This window comes from Lates calcarifer, linkage group LG1 (genome assembly GCF_001640805.2).
Source record: "Lates calcarifer isolate ASB-BC8 linkage group LG1, TLL_Latcal_v3, whole genome shotgun sequence".
NCBI classification, from domain to species: Eukaryota; Metazoa; Chordata; class Actinopteri; family Centropomidae; genus Lates; species Lates calcarifer.
This window is the reverse complement of record NC_066833.1, coordinates 18203134-18223579: the sequence shown is the minus strand read 5'-3', so window position 1 is coordinate 18223579 and position 20446 is coordinate 18203134. Positions and strand designations below refer to the sequence as shown.

At 38.9% G+C, this 20446-nt stretch overlaps 1 protein-coding gene across 2 annotated transcripts; it reads left to right on the top strand.

The window, feature by feature from the left end:
• Positions 1–880: 880 nt before the first annotated feature.
• On the top strand, positions 881–20204 carry itga6a (integrin, alpha 6a). Of its 2 annotated transcripts, XM_051071370.1 has the most exons (27): positions 881–1041; positions 1646–2026; positions 8906–9030; positions 9485–9564; positions 9676–9937; positions 10058–10189; positions 10824–11037; positions 11348–11541; positions 11628–11722; positions 11990–12117; positions 12199–12288; positions 12381–12442; positions 12524–12693; positions 13403–13546; positions 13639–13748; positions 13923–14085; positions 14946–15020; positions 15116–15195; positions 15850–15927; positions 16019–16121; positions 16223–16390; positions 16527–16622; positions 16783–16890; positions 16995–17093; positions 17195–17320; positions 18674–18805; positions 19304–19450. In XM_051071370.1, the coding sequence occupies exons 2-26, from the start codon at positions 1839–1841 to the stop codon at positions 18779–18781; spliced, it is 3198 nt and encodes a 1065-aa protein (XP_050927327.1). In that variant the 5' UTR covers positions 881–1041; positions 1646–1838; the 3' UTR covers positions 18782–18805; positions 19304–19450. The 2 variants fall into 2 exon arrangements, with proteins under 2 accessions (XP_050927327.1, XP_018540308.1); XM_018684792.2 differs by lacking the exon at positions 18674–18805 and having other exon boundaries at positions 19304–20204.
• The last annotated feature ends 242 nt before the right edge of the window (positions 20205–20446 follow it).

Sequence of the window (20446 nt, the reverse complement as noted above, 5' to 3'; positions counted from 1 at the left end):
GGAATTCATACAAAATACAATATCAGTGTACAGTATTGAAAGCTGAATTACATCCAAAAGTGGATGTGAGCAGACGTGCAGTATGTTTATCGATGCTGATGATGATTTCATGTGGGTGACATCAGTGATGAGGCTTGTGGTGCATCTGTCACCAAACCCACAGCAACAGAGATGCCATTCTGCCATTTTACACTGAAACCTCCCAAGTCATTTGCTGCAATTAGGAATGTGGTTAAGACCCTACTGCCCCCCCTCCCCATTTCAGCCCACGCCTGCTGACACACACACACACACACACACACACACACACAGGGCTTTCTAACTTCAACAATGCCCGCATTGTGTTGAGTTCTGTTGTGTGATTGTGGCCGAGGCTGGCTCGAGCTTCACACCACCATCAAACACCAGCAGATACACTGAGAGAAGTGAGAGGCCGATACAATGAAGCTGTTTTATGTTTCTCGCAGGTTTGGAAGATGACACACAGCAGCTCATATCACTGCTGCTGGTGGGTGGGAACCTCTTAAATGCCAGCTTTTCAGGAGGTAAAAAAAGAAGACATCTTTCAGCAGTCTGTTCAGCAGGCTCTTAAACATGCAGGATGATAAAACTTCCTCATTTCTCAAAAGAGTACTGAATAATCCTTCATCAAAGTGAGAAGATACCAAAGGTTCTGGCATGAAATAAAATCTTTCCTTTGCAGTGATTAATTATGTATGAACCTGGTCCTCAGCAGGTGTTATTAATGAAAGCGCTCATTAATATTTTATTCCAATTATTATGGAAGGATGATCAACCCCAAAACCAGAATATATTTCCCCTAATCAAAGCATTTTTGTTTTGTTTTGTTTGTTTTTAAGTCAGATAATGCCTCAGGATTTCTGCAGTGATACAAACTGAAGTTGCAGACTTCTAGCCCTTCAGTGACCTACAGCAGCTTGTCTCCTTGTCCATCTGAATCTAGGAGGTTTACAGTATTTGTCCAGCTGACTGATGCACCTGCACTCGATGTTTATCTGCTTCCACTCAACTAAACAGCAGGTGTTCTGTTTGTTTTTCTTGCTATTACTCATAAAATTGCATCTACACATTAACCAAAGGGAAAAAGGACATACAGTATTTGTACACCTGAATAGATAAAAATTGTTAAAAGAAACATTCAGGTCAATTATAATGATTTTAGCAGCAGCTGTCTCAGCCTCTGACCCTGTTTTCAGGGTTGTGGACATTTGACCTGTCATTCTCAGTTTACCCATGAGCTAACATCATAGATAGATGAGGAGTGAAGGAAGCAAAGCAGTGATAAGGCAGGGTGAGGTATGGGTGTCATGTGATTTGGGTTTAATATTTTCAACATGGAGGAATGTGGAGGAAGATCCAAACTGGGGAAGCCTCTAATTTATCAATGAAGTGGTTTTATTCTATTACATTTATTGAAGGAGATCAGCATGGGGTGTCAGTGTCAGTCTTTATTTTCAGGTTTGGACTGTCTGTGGTTTATTCCACAGTCCATATCAAATATCTAAATGCACGACTATAAACACATAAACCATATATTGTTCATTTTAGACAAATTTGTTTATTATGTAGGTGTAATTTTATCTTAGATTCATATGCTCATACTGATACTGTCCATGCTCACTAGGAAGAGGTCTCCTGTAGCGGTGAAGTTGGTCCCGGTGACCGAAGGGGGCGCTGTGGAGCTGGAAGCCGAGAGCCGGGTGAGGACACACACAGCAGCAGCTCCCAGTCAAACTGCACCGGGCTGAGCGGTGAGGAGCGGCGGGGTCAGCGGCTCTTAACTTCGGACTACCGGACGCACCTGGGACCGCGCTGCGATGCTGCTTCAGGGAGGACACTCTGCTGCCCGTGCTGCACTTTTGCTTCACTTTTATCTTCTGGAGCCAACTTTGGTGCTCGCCTTCAACCTTGACACCAGGCATGTTCTCAGGAAAGACGGAGAGCCAGGGAGTCTGTTCGGGTTTTCTCTCGCCATGCACCGGCAACTCAACCCGGATAAAAGAATGTAAGTGATGTCTTCAGCCGTACATCCCTACAGCTCTTTTTGCTTTCTGCTGTGATTGATGATTAAAAGTGCAGCTCAGTCATGGGGAGAGACACCTCACGGCACAGATTCAGTGAAATTACTGACACGAGTAAATCTTTAAAAAGTTACCTCTGGTTTACTCTTTGCAGGGAACATCTTAATTTAAGGATTCTGCCTTTGCCAAACGCATAGAGGTTGTGGTGTCAGGCTTTGCAGCGACCCAGAAAAGATCTTTTAAAACCCATACTGTTTCTTGTCAGACGATGCGAGTTTTTGTTCTGATTTTCATCAGATTTCTTCTTCTATCTCCCCGTGATGCTTTGAATATGAAATGGCAAGCAGCCTAAGGACACCAAGTGGATAAACAATAGTTTTAAGTGTCATGCAAATGTGCCCGTGAGGTCAAACTGTAGGAGAGAAGAGCTGTAAAGTTAACTGTTCAAGTTACTGGCCTCTATTTTTGACCAAAATTATTGGTAGATATATGGATAATGAAAATACTTGTTGGTAGTAGCCCCTAGTTAAGTGCTTAATATATATATTTTTGTTATCACAACAGAGATTTTTATGGTTCAGTTCAGACTCAGCAGGTGCTTTTTCACCTGTGAACTCTGATATGTAAGTAGCATTGAGAGAGTATGTATAAAAAAAATCTATTTAGTTGTCTTGAATTAATATTAACAGCTAGTGGACTGTCACATATTTCAGGCATTTCATACACTCACATGCCCACAAATGAGCCAGGTCAGAGAGGTTCTCAGCTTTTGCCAAAATAAAAGGAAGCAGCAGTTAAATCGTAAAATGTTTCCTCAGTGAAGAATGCCTGCTGAATGCATACACTACAGTAAACTATTTCCTTTAGGTTGGCTCGCCCTGAGGATGCAGAAAAAAATGTCTGTGTAGTGATCCTGATCATCCCGCCACACAAAGAGTGATGGGGGTGAAGTGAGGGGAGGGGGGTGGCATGTCAATGCCTGTGAACAGAGTGAGGCTGCATGCTAAATCTACAGTTTATATACTGGTCAGCAGCTGTAGGACCCTGCAGCAGCATGTAGAGCAGGAATGAAAAGCCCTGATAGCAGGACTTATCAGATTTAACAGAGATCACTGCGATTAGCCTCGACTTATGGAATTTTATCTAACTACTGTTTTGGCTATCGTGCAGAGGCAGCTCATCATATAGTGTTAAAAGAGTGAAAGTCATGAAACTTAATGTAATATTTGTGGTGCAAACAGAGGTTTGAAATGTGACACTGGCCTGATAGTTTGTTTTTTAGCCTATAAAAGTAAGAGGAGAGTGAAGACTTGCAACATGACGTGCAAGAAAAACTGCCCTGGGTTTGGAAAACATGCCACACAAATTTCTGTAAGGGTGTGCAAAACATGCTTTTTGAACAGAAACAAACCATATCATTGCATCTGTTTGTCACTGGCAACAAATTTTATGAATCAATGTTTTTTAAAGGAAAAATTTGCTGGTACCTGCTTCTAAAATGTGACGTTTTCCTGCTTTTCTTTGTCATATATGATAGTAAACTGAATATTTTAACAATTAGAGCTACAGCTGACAGTTATTTTCGCATTTAATTCAGTCTACAAAACATATTGTTTTTTTGAAAAATGCAAACTGCGGTTTCCTAAAGCTGAGGTTGACTGCATCAAATTGCTCTTTTTGTCTGACAAACAGTTCAAAAACAAAACGTTCTTCACTGCTTGTTGTTGTAACAGAGAAAAGTTTGGAATAAACAGCAGCTCCTCCTGCTCGGCCATGATCTCAGGTCTAAATCGTTCATGTGAGCCTGAGATGATCAGTCACATCGAGTTAAGTGAAAGCCAGGCAGAGCACAAAGAAGTAGGTAATGAACAGCCTTACCCAACTCAAAGCTGCAAGGCAGCAGTGTGTGAGTTTGATGATGATCACTAGCAGCTGTAAAATTTTACTGGCTATCATTGCTTACATTAATCTGATTATCATGAATTATATGTGAAGAGAGGAATGCTGGCCTTTACAAGGTCCTCTCTAAACAATCTGTCTGACGAGCAACATGTGCGACTAGATAGATTAAATTCATCTAATATCAAATGCAAACTGGCCTTTCATCCTCTCTTTGCTGCAATTGAAATTGAAAAAACAAAATCTTCTTGTGATCAAAGTGTTGTTTTATTTATAATGCATGAAACCATTTATGCAACTCTATCCACATTGTTCCTCTAATGGATTCATTGAATGCACAACTTGGATTCTCACAGTGTTTATGGTGTTGTTATGCCTTCCCTCACATATTGGTTTCAGTTGAGTGGAAGAAACAAGGAGATCCATGTTTCAACACAAGGCTGAACATAATGTGGCAGCTTGCAAAGAAGCAACTGCCTCCTCCATGAATAATGTGTTGGGTTAATGGTGTGGATATAACATCCTCTCAATGCAACCAGAGAAAAAGGCCATTCGACAGGACATGCAAGGCCATCTGTGCACATGTAACCTGAGAGAGTAAACGCATCAGTGAATCATCAGATGAGATATTTCAGTCAAACTTTGGCAGGTTTCAGATTGTGATTGTGTAGTTTAGAAAAGGATTAATGAAACAGTTAAAACAGGTGAATCAAACTTTTTAGTGTCTTTGTCTTTAACTTTACTAGTTGATCTGTACTTGTAGTTAATATTCATGGTTTCTTCTGTGATATGCACCCAGCCAATCACAGGTCAGCACCAATCAGTGTGTGTGTGTCTGTCTGTGTGTGTGCGTATGTGTGTGTGTGTAAACTGAAACAGTTAGAACAGCTGCAGCAGCTTTGAGTGCACAGCTGTGGAGCACAGGAGCACATCTGTTAACAAAGACCAGTGAGATCACTGTGTAAACCCATACCATGTATTCCCCATTTACACTGCAATGAAAGACATGTTGCATGATGGGACGTGGTTTCTCACTGTAGCCTGGCCGATAATGGATTTTAGAGGCCAATATGATATTTATATTTGAGAGCTTAAAAAATCCAATAACAATATATCAACAGATAAATTGAATATACATACATAGGATTACTTACAGTATGTGATTCATCATATGATCAGTGTGGAGTTGAAGATTTTACAGTTGACATGTCTACCCTTTTTCTAAACAACTTTCATGCTCGACCGAAATTATATCTTTAGCATTTTTGTTCTGCAGTTTATTGACTGGAAATACTGAAACATCTGTGTTGAGCAAATATAGTCAATGTATCACTCCTGCTTTATTGAGTGTTTTTGACTCAGATGCAATAGTTGTAGTAGATACACCTCTAGGGGATTTATGTTAACATATTAGGCGATTCTTCTAAAATTCTAAAGATACTAACATTTAGCCTTTTTCTGGATTGAAAGCCTAGTTCGTGTGTCTGCTAGACTGGTGTGTTACATGTAAATGTCAATGTTAACCCTCAGTTACTTGCTAAATTCTACAACTGACACTTTCCTGAGTAGCTCTGCTATTTGGGTGGAGGTGTTTTTTCTTTATGTGTGTAAGAAGCTCTTCATAAATGTGGTGTTTTTCTGCATGTGGCCTCATGGATTTTGCTTCTCTTGTGTCAGCATCAGTTCATGGAGCATGTTAGGCTAAGCCAGCTAGAAGCTGAAATGTAAAACTGAAGCTATCTTTGTAAAGGCTGTTGTTTGTATTTGCATTTCACTGGGCTTTGTTTGAGGAGAGGGTTTTCAGTTTGGTCTTCAGTCTTCAGTTTTACATCTGACCTCCTCTGGAGAGTCCTTGTTTAGGAAATGATGAGCCACTATGTGCTGTCCCATAGATCAATAGGTGGGTAACAGAAGGAACTGTAGAGTCATGGGGAGGAGAAAAGGGTGGAGAGGATTTCCTCTAATTCCTTTGAGAAAACTCCTACAATGCAAGTACGCTGGTCAGTTCACACATAAAACTGTGGCTTGCTTTGTGAAATATACTGTCTGCAGACAGAGGTGACCTTTAGTTATTCACTCTTGTGTTGCATTATCATTTTTAATGGGTTGAAAAATTGATTTGGTGCTAACCAGTCATTAGTGACTAACAGATCCAGTAATCTGAATGTTTTAACTGAGAGAGAGTTACAATAGGAGATACAGAAATACCTGAACTGTTTTTGAGTCAACTGGGCTAAGTCTAAGTTAACACCTAATTCATGTGAGAGCAAGTCGTAGTTCAAGTCTCAAGTTCTGCAGACCGGTCTCTGAACACTCTTCACTTAAACACATCCAAAATTTAGTGTTATGTGTCTGAGATCCAATTAAACAGCTGTGACACCAAGTCCTTTCAATTTATATGTTTATGTTGTGTAGACATAAAAGTCCTGTCTGTCACTGTCTCATTCATTAAAGACAAGCCTGATGAAAACATTAAAAAGTTTTTAACCAACTCATGAAGTTATAACATTTGTTTAATTAGCTGGCTGTTAAAATCTGCCAGTGACAGTTGTCATTTATGGACACCAGTAATTAGAAACCTGCTATTGTTTACTTCTGCCTGAAATCAAGAATCCACTCTTTCAAAATTTACCAAGAAATATTAAGTAATTAAATACTGTGTCTCACTATAAACTTCATAAATGCTGTGCAAGAAGAGAGAGTTTGAGCAACAGTAGCTTTAATTGGAGTTGACAGTACAAACAGCAAGATGTTGTGGCAATTCAGAGGTTAACTACAAGTTAGCTGAATTTTACTAACTATAGTTTTATATGAAGATTTCACCAAATTTAGTGGGCCTGTATTTTTTTGAAGGAAATTTACTTTTCTTTTGTTTTTTCAGTACGACTTTTCTATACAAGATGAACTGTATAGCCACTGCTGACAGGAAACTACAGCCAGTTTCTCTCCACTGCACAAGTCTTGCAGTTTACTTGAGTGTGTGAAAGGTTATAAATGCAGTCGGCATGTTGTCAGCACGTTTCAGAAGCACAAAGAACAATGTACAGATTGGAAAGTACAGGAAGTTGTTGTTGGTACAGGTCTCAGTTGTTGCAGTTGTCCCCATGCATTCATCTGAAGTAATGCAAAAAGGCATGTGACAATAAATATGTTAGAATCACGTCAAATTAAATTTTCCTTGACACAGACATGAAGCTCATTCTTCATGCTTCTCTCTGTAACTTCCCCGTTGTTGCTGATTTTATCATCCCAGTGGCTGCTGACCCTCAAAACACTTCCCCTCTTCATGCTTGTGAGACTGTGGGTTTTGGGGAGAAGCTTTGGCCTGTGAGCAAAGCTGGGCAGAACAAATAGATTATTGAACACCCTCCAAATTAGATTGTCTGCTTCAGTGCTCCTTTGCCCTCTGAAGAATGTCAGGACAGTAGTCTGCTGTCATGTACGAGAGTTTTCCATTTAGTTTCTTATCACAAAATACAGAAGCTCTTTGAGAGACAGATTGAACGCTGACAGCTTTTCACAAACCATCTTTCCTATGATGTAGCTACACAATATGCAATGTGTGCATTAACTTCTTAAAGACATGTAGAGAAGCTGCTTTATGTCTGTTAATATTTACTATCATTAAATAATCCAACCCAAGAGAGTTAGCCTGGCTGAGACATTATCATCAATGAGATTACCGTTATTTTACTTACATTTTTAAATTGAAAATGTAGTGATTGATCTCTTTGTTGGTCTGTGTGTCAGTCCACCACCTTAGTCCAAGTGGAAATATCTCTACAACTACATGACATTCATGGTTCCTAAGCAATGTAGCGCAACCATCAGGTCAAAATTTTTGTTTCGTCCAGTGCTTCCTTGAGTAACCGGCAAATCTAATGACTTTCCGATCAGCCTTAGCTGTCCTTTGTGTTTAGTGTTGTGTTTTAACAAACTGAAATAAACTGGTGAACATGGTTGAACATTATACCTGCTACAAATACAAGCATGTTAGCATTGTCACCATGGCCCTGTGAGCATACTGGCGTAGGACATTCAGCCTCTCAGAGCCACTAGTGTAGCTATATCTTCTCTTAGTCTTGGTAGTTATTCCTGGCTCAAATTGTGGTTTTGAAAAATCTGGTTTCAGGGCTTTTTACAATGTTAAATGTGGCCGGATTTGGTTCATACTTTTTTGCCTTCAGACCTGCACAGATCTTTGTAGTTATCCAACAGATCCTTGGATATCTCACACAGCAAATTTTCCCTTTTGTCAGTCATCTACATTGTTTTAAATTCTTTTTGTCATTTTGGCTTTACTTGATAGTGACAGTGTAGACAGACAGGAAACATGGGGAGAAAGAGACTACCTAAGGTCCCCGACTTGAAATGAACCACGGATGTTGTGGTTCTCTGATACGAGTGTTAAACATTAGGCCAACAGGAAGCCTGTATTGTTCATGATTCTTGCTCTGTAATGACAATTCTTAACAATGAGAGTTCAGATTAAGACATTTGCTGCACAGCTTCATTGTAATTTAATAGAAGACAAATGAGTGCTTAATGTCAGCCTCTCAGATTTAGAGTACAGGCTTTTTTCTAGACTTTATTGTTTTGCTTTGACTTTCAGACGCAGAAAAGAAGACGTTGAGACCAGTTCCTATGCCAACAGTAGCCACAATATTTTTATTGCATGAAAGCAGCCAGAAGACAATTTGTGTTCTTTTTCTTGAAATGAAAACTTTCATTCTTGCTGTTGCTGTGCCATCACTGTCACTCTCACTGTTGAGCTTTTCACATATGTGTACTAAATTCAACAAGCTGCTGGAGCTTGTTGAAAGATCTTTAAAAATGTAGAAGCTGTAGCTGGTCAGTGATGACAGGTGACTACAACAAAAAGCTAATTTCAATGCTAATCACATTTAATGCTGTAATACCTCAGAAAGTAAGTTTGATTATAATGTTTTTGTCCTTTCTGTCAGGCTGTTGATCGGCGCTCCCAGAGCCAGAGCTTTAGGAAAACAGACAGCCAACATCACAGGAGGGCTTTATAAATGTGAAATCTCTCAGTCCAGTGATTGTGAGCGCGTTGACTTTGATACTGAAGGTGAGAATTCTATCTATCTATCTATCTATCTATCTATCTATCTATCTATCTATCTATCTATCTATCTATCTATCTATCTATCTATCGATATGGCAGCCTTAGACTTCTGCTTCTTCCCCAAGATGAAGAGAGACCTCAGTGGTTGCTATTTTGACAGTAATGATGATGTCAAAACAGAAATGCCACAAAAGTCATACTAGAGATGAATGCACATGCATGTCATGAGAGTTTATTCATCTCTGCTTAACATGACTTATCAATCATTCAAAGATAGATAGAAGTACATAGATATAACACAGGGGTCCAGGTACCTCAGCAACATCGTACTAACATTAAATCCATATACTGAAAACAGTGTGTATCTCCAGAAATACAATGGACAATAAAAGAAAGTAAGAATTCAGTGATGAGCATCAGTGCTCATATATTGTCTTGTGTTGCTGCATTTTGAAAGAGGACATACGTGTTGAGAACAAGGAGAATCAGTGGATGGGAGTGACGGTTCAGAGCCAGGGACCTGGGGGAAAGATTGTGGTGAGTCAAACCGAGCGCCTGACCCATCGTTCCCAGTAACCTTGTGTTATGATGCGATCTTATCTCTCATCAAAGTATGAACTAAAACACAGCCACGTTTTGTAATTTCAGACTTGTGCTCATCGCTATCAGAGGCGCATGTTTGTGAACACCCCCCAGGAGTCCCGAGATATCACCGGGCGCTGCTATGTCCTGAGTCAGGACCTTACCATCGACCCGACCTCTGATGAGGACGGAGGTAACTGGAACTTCTGTGACGGAAGAGCCAGAAGCCATGAGATGTTTGGATCATGCCAGCAGGGTTTGGCTGCCACCTTCACCAAGGACTACCATTATGTGGTGTTTGGAGCACCAGGAGCTTACAACTGGAAAGGTCATTAACTAACCATAACTACACAGTGCTTTACAGTATTTTACTGGGGGAGTCCTACATAAAACATTTCTTGGTCACGCCTGTAACATGTACTGCACTGCTCACTAACCTCCTCTGCAGGTATTGTGCGAGTTGAGCAAAAGAACAACACTTTGCTGGAGATGGGAGTGTATGACGATGGCCCCTATGAGGTTGGAGATGAACATCTCTTGAACCCCGAGCTGGTGCCTGTATCTGCCAACAGTTATCTCGGTGAGTGTCTACTTACTAAACACAATATGTTTTGTGTCACTGTATCTGTTTTCTTTATGCTTGGCTTGACATGCTTGATTCTTTTATTTTTTCTTACTGTAAATACATTTTATTTAATTTTTCTCTTTAAACTTTTCTCCCTGTTGTGTGTCTTTTCTGTTACACAAATACAAAACACCTGTTCAAAGAGTTGCTCATTGTGTGTTCCAGTGAACCAGTGTTTCTTTAGATGGTGCTGGGTACCATTATTGAGGCCCCCGTTTACATGACAAAGTTTGCGTTTTAAGGGGCAATTTAAAGGGCCTCTGTACTTAAGAGGAGGATCAGAGAAAAAGTTTGGGATCCACAGCAATGAACAGTGTTAGCAGATGAGACCTGTGTTATCGTTGCCACACTAGCAACTCCTACTCGGTGGTTCAGGAGACCTACACAGACAGATGGGAGGATCTGGCTGTGAATACCGTTTCTATCAGCACAGACTTGTGATTCTCTACACCAACCCCAGAACCACAACTGAAAGAACCATGACAGCACAACAGGGGAACTTGATACTCTAACTTAAGGTGAAAAAAATGGAATAGAAACTTGTTCTTCAGTGTGATATTTATGTCCTACAACATCTTTTATGCTTCAGGTTTCTCCCTTGATTCTGGACACAGCATCACCAGGGGTCGTGGCCTGACAGTGGTGGCTGGAGCACCCAGAGCCAACCACAGTGGAGCTGTGGTCCTGTTGAGGAAACAGAGCGAAACCTCCAGCAGACTCTCTGTGGAGCACATGCTGCGTGGGCCAGGGCTTGGATCGTCCTTTGGATACGATGTGGCTGTAGTTGACCTGAATGGTGATGGGTGGGTAACATTTCTCACTGCCTTTGCTCTGCCTCAACAGATGTATAATTTAGTCTTACTGGGGAATAAGTCTTTCTGTATCTCTCATACAAGTCAAAAAATAAAGCAAAGTATATTCACACGTAAAAGAAACATTTGCATAGTGGTTTTGGGAAAGTACCTGACTTCCTTTGATATTACTTTATTATGATGCTACCTAATCTTTTACTAATGTGTAATTTCAACATTTTCCTCTCAGTGGACTTTCTTCATGTATTAGGTTACATTCTGTATGATACTGATAAATATTTACCTCCTGTCTTTGATCTAGATGGCAGGACATAGTCGTAGGAGCCCCTCAGTTCTACATGAAGGACAGAGACGTAGGAGGGGCTGTTTATGTCTACATCAACAAGGCAGGAAGGTGGGAAAAGATCACTCCTATCCGTCTGAATGGGACCAAAGACTCGATGTTTGGACTGGCAGTGGAGAACATTGGAGACATCAATCAAGACTCATATGAAGGTAATTTAGCTGTCATTTTGCAGCTCATTTATGTTTTCTCTATCGGTTGCTGTCACATTACAGTAAATGATTACTTTCTCATTCAGACATCGCCATCGGAGCTCCTTACGATGACAGCGGGGCAGGAAAAGTCTACATTTATCACGGCTCTGCACAAGGAATCAACACCAGCCCTGCACAGGTCGGCCTTTTTAAGCGTTATGGGAATCTTTTCAGATGGTCACAAATTATTGATGTGTGTAGTCATTCCTTTGTGCAAGCACAGAAACATTTACCTTGATGATCAATAAAGTATGTGATTAATGTTAATACATACTGTTGCTCTGGAACCCAGACTTACTGAAGTGCTACTGCTTTCAAATGTCTGCAAATCACTGTAGCTCCTGATACTAAAGATATATCTGTGTTATTTTATGAATTTGCTGACCACGTTTCTCCTTTGTCACAGGTTCTTTCAGGAAAAGAGCACAACCTTCGATTATTTGGTTACTCCCTGGCAGGAAACATGGACCTGGATGGCAACACTTATCCAGACCTGGCTGTAGGCTCTCTGTCGGACACAGCTCTAATTTACAGGTAATTTTCCTCACACAGTATAAGTAAAATTAAACGCCTACAGATTCCTATCACAACTTCGCTTAACAACCTTTCTTTCAGGGCAAGGCCAATCATTAGCATCAGGAGAGATGTCAAAATATCTCCACAGGAAATTGACCTTACAGTCAAAACCTGTGGTAACAGCATTTGGTAGGTGTTCTAATATTCTTCTGTTTAAACCAACCTCACAGTCAAACCTTCCTCTGTTTGAATTGTTAAAAATATCTATTTCTTATTTATAGCTTCACCGTGGATGCATGCTTCAGCTACAGAGCAAACCCTGCATCTTACAGCCCCAGACTAAGTACGTAAAAGAAGATTTATAATCCTGATACACAACTGTTCAGCCGTTCTTTTTTACACGTGCTTTTCCTCTACGCTGCAGCTATCAGATATTCTGTCGAGGCAGATGGAGTTCGCAGGAAACAGGGGCTGCCCTCCAGAGCAATGTTCCTGAACAAATCCAGGTCTGACACAGACTACCAGTTTAATGGCACCTTAGACCTCCGTGGCCAAAACCAGGAAACATGCATCAAGATAAAAGCCAAACTTAAGGTAAAACATGTCGATCACAGTTAAAAGGATGAAATCAGATCAGAAAGCAACAGTCAAGAACAACATGAGTCAGGTCAGTTTGTGCTTGTTTGAGGAATTTACTGAAAGATTTAAGCAGATTCAGCCAGTAATGCTGAAAAAATAGAAAAGTATACACAGAGGTTTTTTTGTAACAACATATCCAAACATTCACACAAACTATGTATTAATGTGATTATTTTTGCATAGAAAACTCAACAAGTACACATTCTCTCAGCTTCATAAATCCTATCCTACAAGCCAAATATAGATAAAACTAATTGAAATTGACAGTTAATGAGATTAATTGTCCTCTATTTTGATAATCGATTAATAAGGCATTTTTCAAGTAAAATGCCAAACGTTACCTGGTTCTGATTCCTCAATTGTGAGAATTTTCTTTCATACATGTGATAGTTGACTAAATGAGTTTTGGACTCATGCTGTGCTTTAGGAAAATGTGATCTTGTAATATTTTCTGAACTTTATAGACCAAATTACTAATCAAACAATCAAGAAAATGACCAGCAGGAAGTTGCAGCCTTAGTGCCGTACATCACACACTGTGAAATTCATACACACACATTTTTTGCTACAGTTGCTGCAGTAAATGTGGGATAAACCATCTTTACACATGTCAAGAAATTTTAAGTTACAGATGAGATTTATTAATATTTTCTGATTTCCACAGGACAATATTAAGGACAAGATGCGCAGCATTCCTGTTCAAGTTTCTGCAGAAATCTTGGGCACAAAGCGGCAGAAGACCATTAACGGCCTCCCTCAGCTTACGCCTATATTAGACTCCTCTCAACCGAGCAAAGAAGTCATTGAGGTAAACATGCAGACTGCAACATTTATTGTTAGGTTAATGATTCAATGTTTACAGTGAAGAACAAGTTGTTTATGGCTTTGTCATTGTTGCAGGTCAATTTTGTAAAAGAGGGATGTGGAAGGGATCATATTTGTCGGAGTAACCTGAAGATGGAGTACAAATTATACTACAGACAAAACAACATACACTCCCCACTAGCCATGTAAGTTCTACCATTTCAACTATTCTTAGCAAAATAGTTTTAAGATAACATAACAATAACTTAATCAAATGACTCACTTCCAATCTAAGTCAACACCCACATGTAACATGTAATGGGATGTGATGGTTGAAAGCTCAAGCTGAAGCAAGTGGTCATGTTTGTGTGTATCTGCAGCAAGAACAACATCCCCGTGTTTCATTGGAATTACGAGAGGAAGGACTTGGTTCTGAGGGTGATGGTGAGCAACATGAATGGAGACGATGCTTATGAGGCAAAGCTGGTGGGGACGTTCTCAGATGTGCTGTCTTATTCTGGATACCGCACAAATCAAACAATGGTAAGTCTACAGATACACCATGTTGTTATGCCTGAAATGATACTTTAGATATGATAAATATGATAAAATATGATGATAAATATCTTGCTATGAAAAAAATGCTTTTATACAAACATTTTTTTTAATAAAAGGAGCCAAACTTATTTAAATTTAACTGTCTGGTCAAAGAATATGTAAATCTGTCTGACAACTTTTTGTACTTCACTACTTTCAATACTAGGAGCTACACAGATTTTAGACTGCAAGATGGTTTTGAGGTTTGATGCCGGCTTTATTTAACATAATAGATGACATTTTAGTTTCCTGAGGAAAACAAAAGTGCTGGACTCTTTCTGTTTTTGTCACGCAGTGCCAGGCACGCTTACTTTAAGCAGAAAGCTTTTGTTTTTTCTGTGAGAGTTCACAGCAGACGGCAGACAAAATTTAGAGGAAAATCATAATGATTATGTTCATATGTTAACATGCTACTGTGCCTCAGTGCAGCACATGGTAGGATCGACATCAAATCTCCTTTGGTTTTAAGTCTTCATATCTTGTCACGAAATCAGGGGCTGGATGAGTGAAAATTGTGAGTTATTTGTGGCACGAGATAAAAAGTTAGATCATCACCAGAGTCATAAGGATTCATCCTCTGGGAATCATGAATGTTTGTACAAGATTTTACAGACATCCATTTATCAGTTGTGGATATGAATCAGCAAATTTGACATTCATTGCCATACCTGATGAAAACGTGACATAAAAAGAGGTAAAAAATGTAAACATCATTTTATAATTGCAGAAGCTATGCTCTAATGACTTTCTGATTTGCAGTTTCAAAACCATTCAGGTGCTCAGATTTTATGATTTGATCTCTCCAGCCCATCTGTACAGCCAATCAGAACGGCTCCCAAGCAGACTGCGACCTGGGAAATCCTTTCAAGAGAGACTCCAAGGTACTGAAATGTCATGTTCACATGCTAATCCTTATTTTGGCTTTTAGTTGTTCAAATGTGATAAAAAAAATTTTTTTTTCCTTTTTTCACACAAGATTACATTTGACATCATCCTGAGCACTGTGGGTATGACTCTCGACACAATGGAGATTGACATTGACCTGCAGCTCCAAACGTGAGTGCTGCTGCCACAGATGCTGAGCTCTGTATTATGTTCTGTACATGTGAGGGAACACTATAGGGCCATAGTGTTTATTTGTTGCTTCTTCTTGCATTTTCAGGTAGGTTGCTTATAGGGTTTATCATATCATTCACGATAATACTGGTACCAATTCTTACATGGAAAAAAAGTTTCATATCACGATTTCAGCGATATAGCAGCATGATGATGTGTTGGCGCATTTGCATACTGTAGTGCACAATCTAGTCTTCTCTCATCACATCAATGGCAGGAAGCCAGAGCAGCACATCAACCTCTGATAGGAATTGGTCCCTAAATGGAGAGCTATTTCTGTTGTGTGGGAGGGGTTTGGCTTTAAGAGGTCAGACCTCCAGCAACACACAGTTTTTATATTCTGCAAGGAAATTGTCACAGCTAAAGGTGGAAACACAACCTATTTGTTTTACCACATGAACCAAAACCACAGACATGGGACTGAGTGGCCCCAGGTTTTTTTTTTTTTTTTTTTTTTTTTCCATATCATCTTAAATATCAAATTACTCTGAAATATGGTGATATTATTGTGAGGCTATATCGCCCACCCCTAGTTACGAATGCTGTTAATACATATCAATTCATTGCACTATACGATTGTGTTTTTTCTTTCAGGACCAGTGTGCAGAAAAATATCGCCTCTCTGAAAGTAAAGGCTCAAGTGATCATTGAGTTGCCGTTGTCAGTCACCGGGTAAGTGCGTTGTAAATCATGTTGTGTGAACCACTGATACACAGCGCCTCCAGCAGTATGTGAAATAAAAATATTTGCTTGTCTTCCTCAGGAAAGCCAGTCCCAATCAGGTTTCTTTTGGAGGTGTTGTGAAAGGAGAGAGTGCCATGAAGACAGAGGAAGAGATTGGAAGCTTGATTAACTATACATTCACAGTAAGTGTATTCATCTGACCCATGTCTGCATTTTATTACTAAAGCATGACTGTTATTAAAGTTGATTGTATATGAAATAAATAATACTTATTGTGTTGCAGATAAACAACCAGTGGACATCCTCTGTTAAAGCCTCGCTGCACATTCATTGGCCCAAATTCAACAAAGACGGGAAATGGCTTTTGTACCTGGTGAAGATCACTGCTGCAGGACGGGAGGATGTCCACTGCTCTCCTAAGTCTGAGATCAACTCTCTCAAACACATTCAGGCAGGATTTTTTAAAATATATATATTTTCATGCACTTTAAATAAAATCAACAGCAGCTAGAACAGAAGTCAGCCATGACAGCAATCTATCACCACTTAATTTTGGTTTGTATTAATGAGAGGAAATGTGCTTTCAGGAGTCCACTGTGTCCCGGACAAAACGGGAAATTGAGAGAAGAGAAAGAAAAACTGTTGGAAAAACATCTTCTCTGTCAAACAGAAATAAAGTTTTGGTGAGTCTTTGTATGCGTGTGGTCGTGCTCTTTTACAGAGGTGTAGATTTGATGTGTAACCATAGACTGTATGTATTATTATTATTTTTTTAATTTATATTTTTATTTATTTTTTTATATACAGTCTATGTGTTTAAGAGGCTCTTTCTTTCTTTCCCAGACGTGTGAGAATGAGATCAAATGTGTGGTGCTTAAGTGCCCCCTGCAGGGCCTTGATGGTACAACAATTGAGCTGAGGTCTCGTCTGTGGAACTCAACCTTTATTGAGGTGACATGTTGCATTTTAATGTGTCTTATCAATGTTGTGTGATAATACCGGACCCTCTAATTTGGTACGACTGTGCCTGAGCAGATGTTTCTGTTTTTACACAGGATTATGCCTCTGTTTCGACCCTGCACATAATTGTGAAGGCCACACTCGTGCTTAACGCTGCAGCTGAAAATATGATCCTGACGACTCCTGACACCGAGGTTAGCAGCTCAGTAGCTTCACCAAATTATTTACTGTCTTCTGCCTTCATCCTAACTCACCCAAACTGCTTGGTTTCCCTCACTGTGATGTTGTATCGCAGGTTACAGTGGTAGTGTCCCCAGAAAGCACAGTAGCACAGTACGGAGGGGTTCCCTGGTGGATCATACTGGTGGCCGTTCTCGCAGGCATCCTGATTCTGGCTTTACTGGTGTATCTGCTCTGGAAGGTGAGAACAAGGATGCTACATCCCCATTTTACCAAACATGGTAGAAATGGGGATGGAGATCTTAGATAGAACATGATCCTTGTATTAAGTCAGAGAAGGTGTATTCTGTGAACAGTAGAAGATATTAAGAAGCAACTTGAGAAAAGAATTTATTCACCTTGTTTCCTAATTTTTCAGTTACAGGTTTTTAAAAAATTAGGATTTCCTTGATTTCATATTATCAGGAATACCTTTCTATACTTTTGGTCTTTCAAATAAATAGACTAAATATGAGTAAAATGTGTACAAATGTGTCACAAATCAAAAATAGGCAATTAGTTCCGGTTTTACTTTTACATTATATTACATTATATTTACATTATATTCTGTACTAAACAAATATAGTCAGAAAGAGGAGCTGAACAGATGCTTAGTTCATAGTACATACTATCCAGTCTACAAATATAATTCTTTTTTATGGCGATAACAATGCACTATTTATTTGGATAAAACAGTATTTAACCATAACTTGAAATTTAAATAAATGCCACTGACTTTATTGTAATGAGATGTTTTACTTTGAAAACCATGTTTTATGAATTTGAGAATGAATTGAATGAATGAATTGAGATTTAGTTCCCCTCTTTGAAAGTCAACTTTGCAATTTAAAGTTGTTTTTTCAAGTTTCACTAATTTAGATTAAAAATTGGGTTCAGTTATCAAAAATTAAAAAGGTTACATCCTGTCAATCACATGATCCATGAGAGAGAAGTACAGATGAGAGACTAGAAACCCTGCACACTTTAATTTTTAATCTGACTGAGATTGCAAAACTCCACATGAACCACAGTAGATGGTTGTCAAAGTAAAAGATTTTAATGCTACAAAGCTGCAGGTGGTTTTTAAAGGAATAGTTTGACATTTTAGGAGATTCACTGTCTTGCTTAAAGTTAGATGATACCACTCTCATGTCTGTGTGATAATAATAAAGCTACAGCCAAGTTAACGTGACAGGAAACAGGGAAACACTTACTAATGGACTCGCTGTTTGACATACTCCTAGGTTCTCATTTAAGAGTGGCTTCTCGTCTAACTCTCATATCCAGCTGTACTCAACATTTATAAATATGTTCCTTTCAAATTACAGCACAAGTATTTAGTAGTGGTTAAATATAAGTATTCAGTTGCTTGTTTAAATCTGAAGTTGATTTGAGCCTGAGGTTGATATTAAAAATGTGTCAATGTTTGATTTGGGTTTAGTTTTTGTAGATTGTCCAGTGACATGTTTTGCCGGAAGAAATCATTTTAGTTATTGACTGTTATCACTAATTCATTGTCACTCTTAACCATTCATCACGCTTACTCCCCCCTTAGTGTGGTTTCTTCAAGAGAGCAACAAAAGACCAGTATGATGCTGCATATCACAAGGCAGAGATCCATGTTCAGCCCTCTGACAAAGAAAAACTCTCTGCTGAGGCCTGATTTATACTCTGAGTCTGAACAGGGGTAAAAACAAGCTGTCAGCATGGAGTGTGATTACTGCAGTCACTAATGAATTCACTTTCCAGCCAAATCAGCTGATTTAATGCACAAAAATTCAATCAGACACATATTGTACTGAGCCGAGCTGATGAGGCAAGTTATCTGGGAAAATTTACATCACAAATTAAACATGAACAAACATTAAACAGATGCTGCACTCAGTGTAAGATTAGAAAACTTTTGGTATTTGTACAGTATGTGTCTCTGAATTTTGTCAAGAAAATAATCATTTTCAGTCTTCTTCAATATTCATTTTTTCCCACTGTGCTTTGCAGGTGCTTTTGCTGACATCACTTCTACTGCTTGGCTGTTTAAATTAAAAACTGCAAAGCATGCTTAACATTCAGCAAATTTCTCTTCTGTTGTTCAGTGTGCATAAACATTTCTGACATTCATCAGGATTTAATAATGTCGCTGTGTTTTTGAAACGCTGTGTTTTGTTTTAAATCTCCCCCCTCTCAGTGTGGATTCTTCAAACGCTCCAAACAAGACAGCAGCGTCCCTCGTTACCACGCCGTGCGGATAAGAAAGGAAACCCCCGAGTATAAAGATGGAAAAGTCAAGCTGGATCCTTTTGAAAAAAAGCAGTGGATGACAACTTGGATTGACAATGAAAGTTACTCATGACTCATTTTTCTGCTCGAATGATTTTTACAGCTGGGGATAACCTGTTTTTCTTAAGTAGTGTCGAAGCACAAATACACTGAATGTTGTTTGTTGTTCCTTTGCTGAATGCGATGCTCGATGATTTCACTGAATTAGTTGGATTCATGTCTTTGAATTGTTACACTGTGCAGATGATGACTTTTGTTTGTAAGTTTTTGTACATATTTAAATACTTACGCACACTGTATATTTATTTTTTGATAAAAAAAAAATCATTCAGCCAAAGAGTTTTTCAGTCTTATGTCTAAAAGGGCAAAGTTTACTACTGTTTTTATGACAATGTACTGTTTTAAAGTCTATGCAAGGAAGGTACAGCTAGCTCAGTGTATTATGAATGTAATCAGTATACATTTTTAGTTGATCTTTATGCCTCTGGTTTCAGTACTTTGCAACAAAAGTGCTTCTGTCCTCTTTGGAATGACTTTTAGGCATTATCATGTCACAGCACAAATGACCACAACTGACTTTAAACTCAAGTGGAGGTTGTTTTTCCACTTCTGTTTTGATTTATTCGTCACCTTTTCTCACTAATGTGGCATTCAGGTAGCACCCACTGTACTGTAGGTCATCACTGAAGTAAGAAGAACTGTTTTTGTTCCATGGGAGGAAAACAAAAAGGGAAGAAACGTATGTTTCATAGATTTAATTCAAAATCAGTGTCTTACTTGTCATGTGTAATAAAATGCTTAAGAAATAATTTGTACTGTTGAATTTCATTACAATCAGTATACCTGATATAAAAGCAGCACTGCAACTAATTTTTAAAATTTTTAATATTTTCATCAGTTATTAATCTGATTATTTTTATAATCAATCCATTAATTGACTGGTTTGTAAAATGTCAGAAAATAGTGGAAAAATACCTGTCAAAGTTTTCCAGTACCTACAGGGGGCTAAAAACAAATAGTTGATTAACAAAATAGCTGATTAATTTTCTAT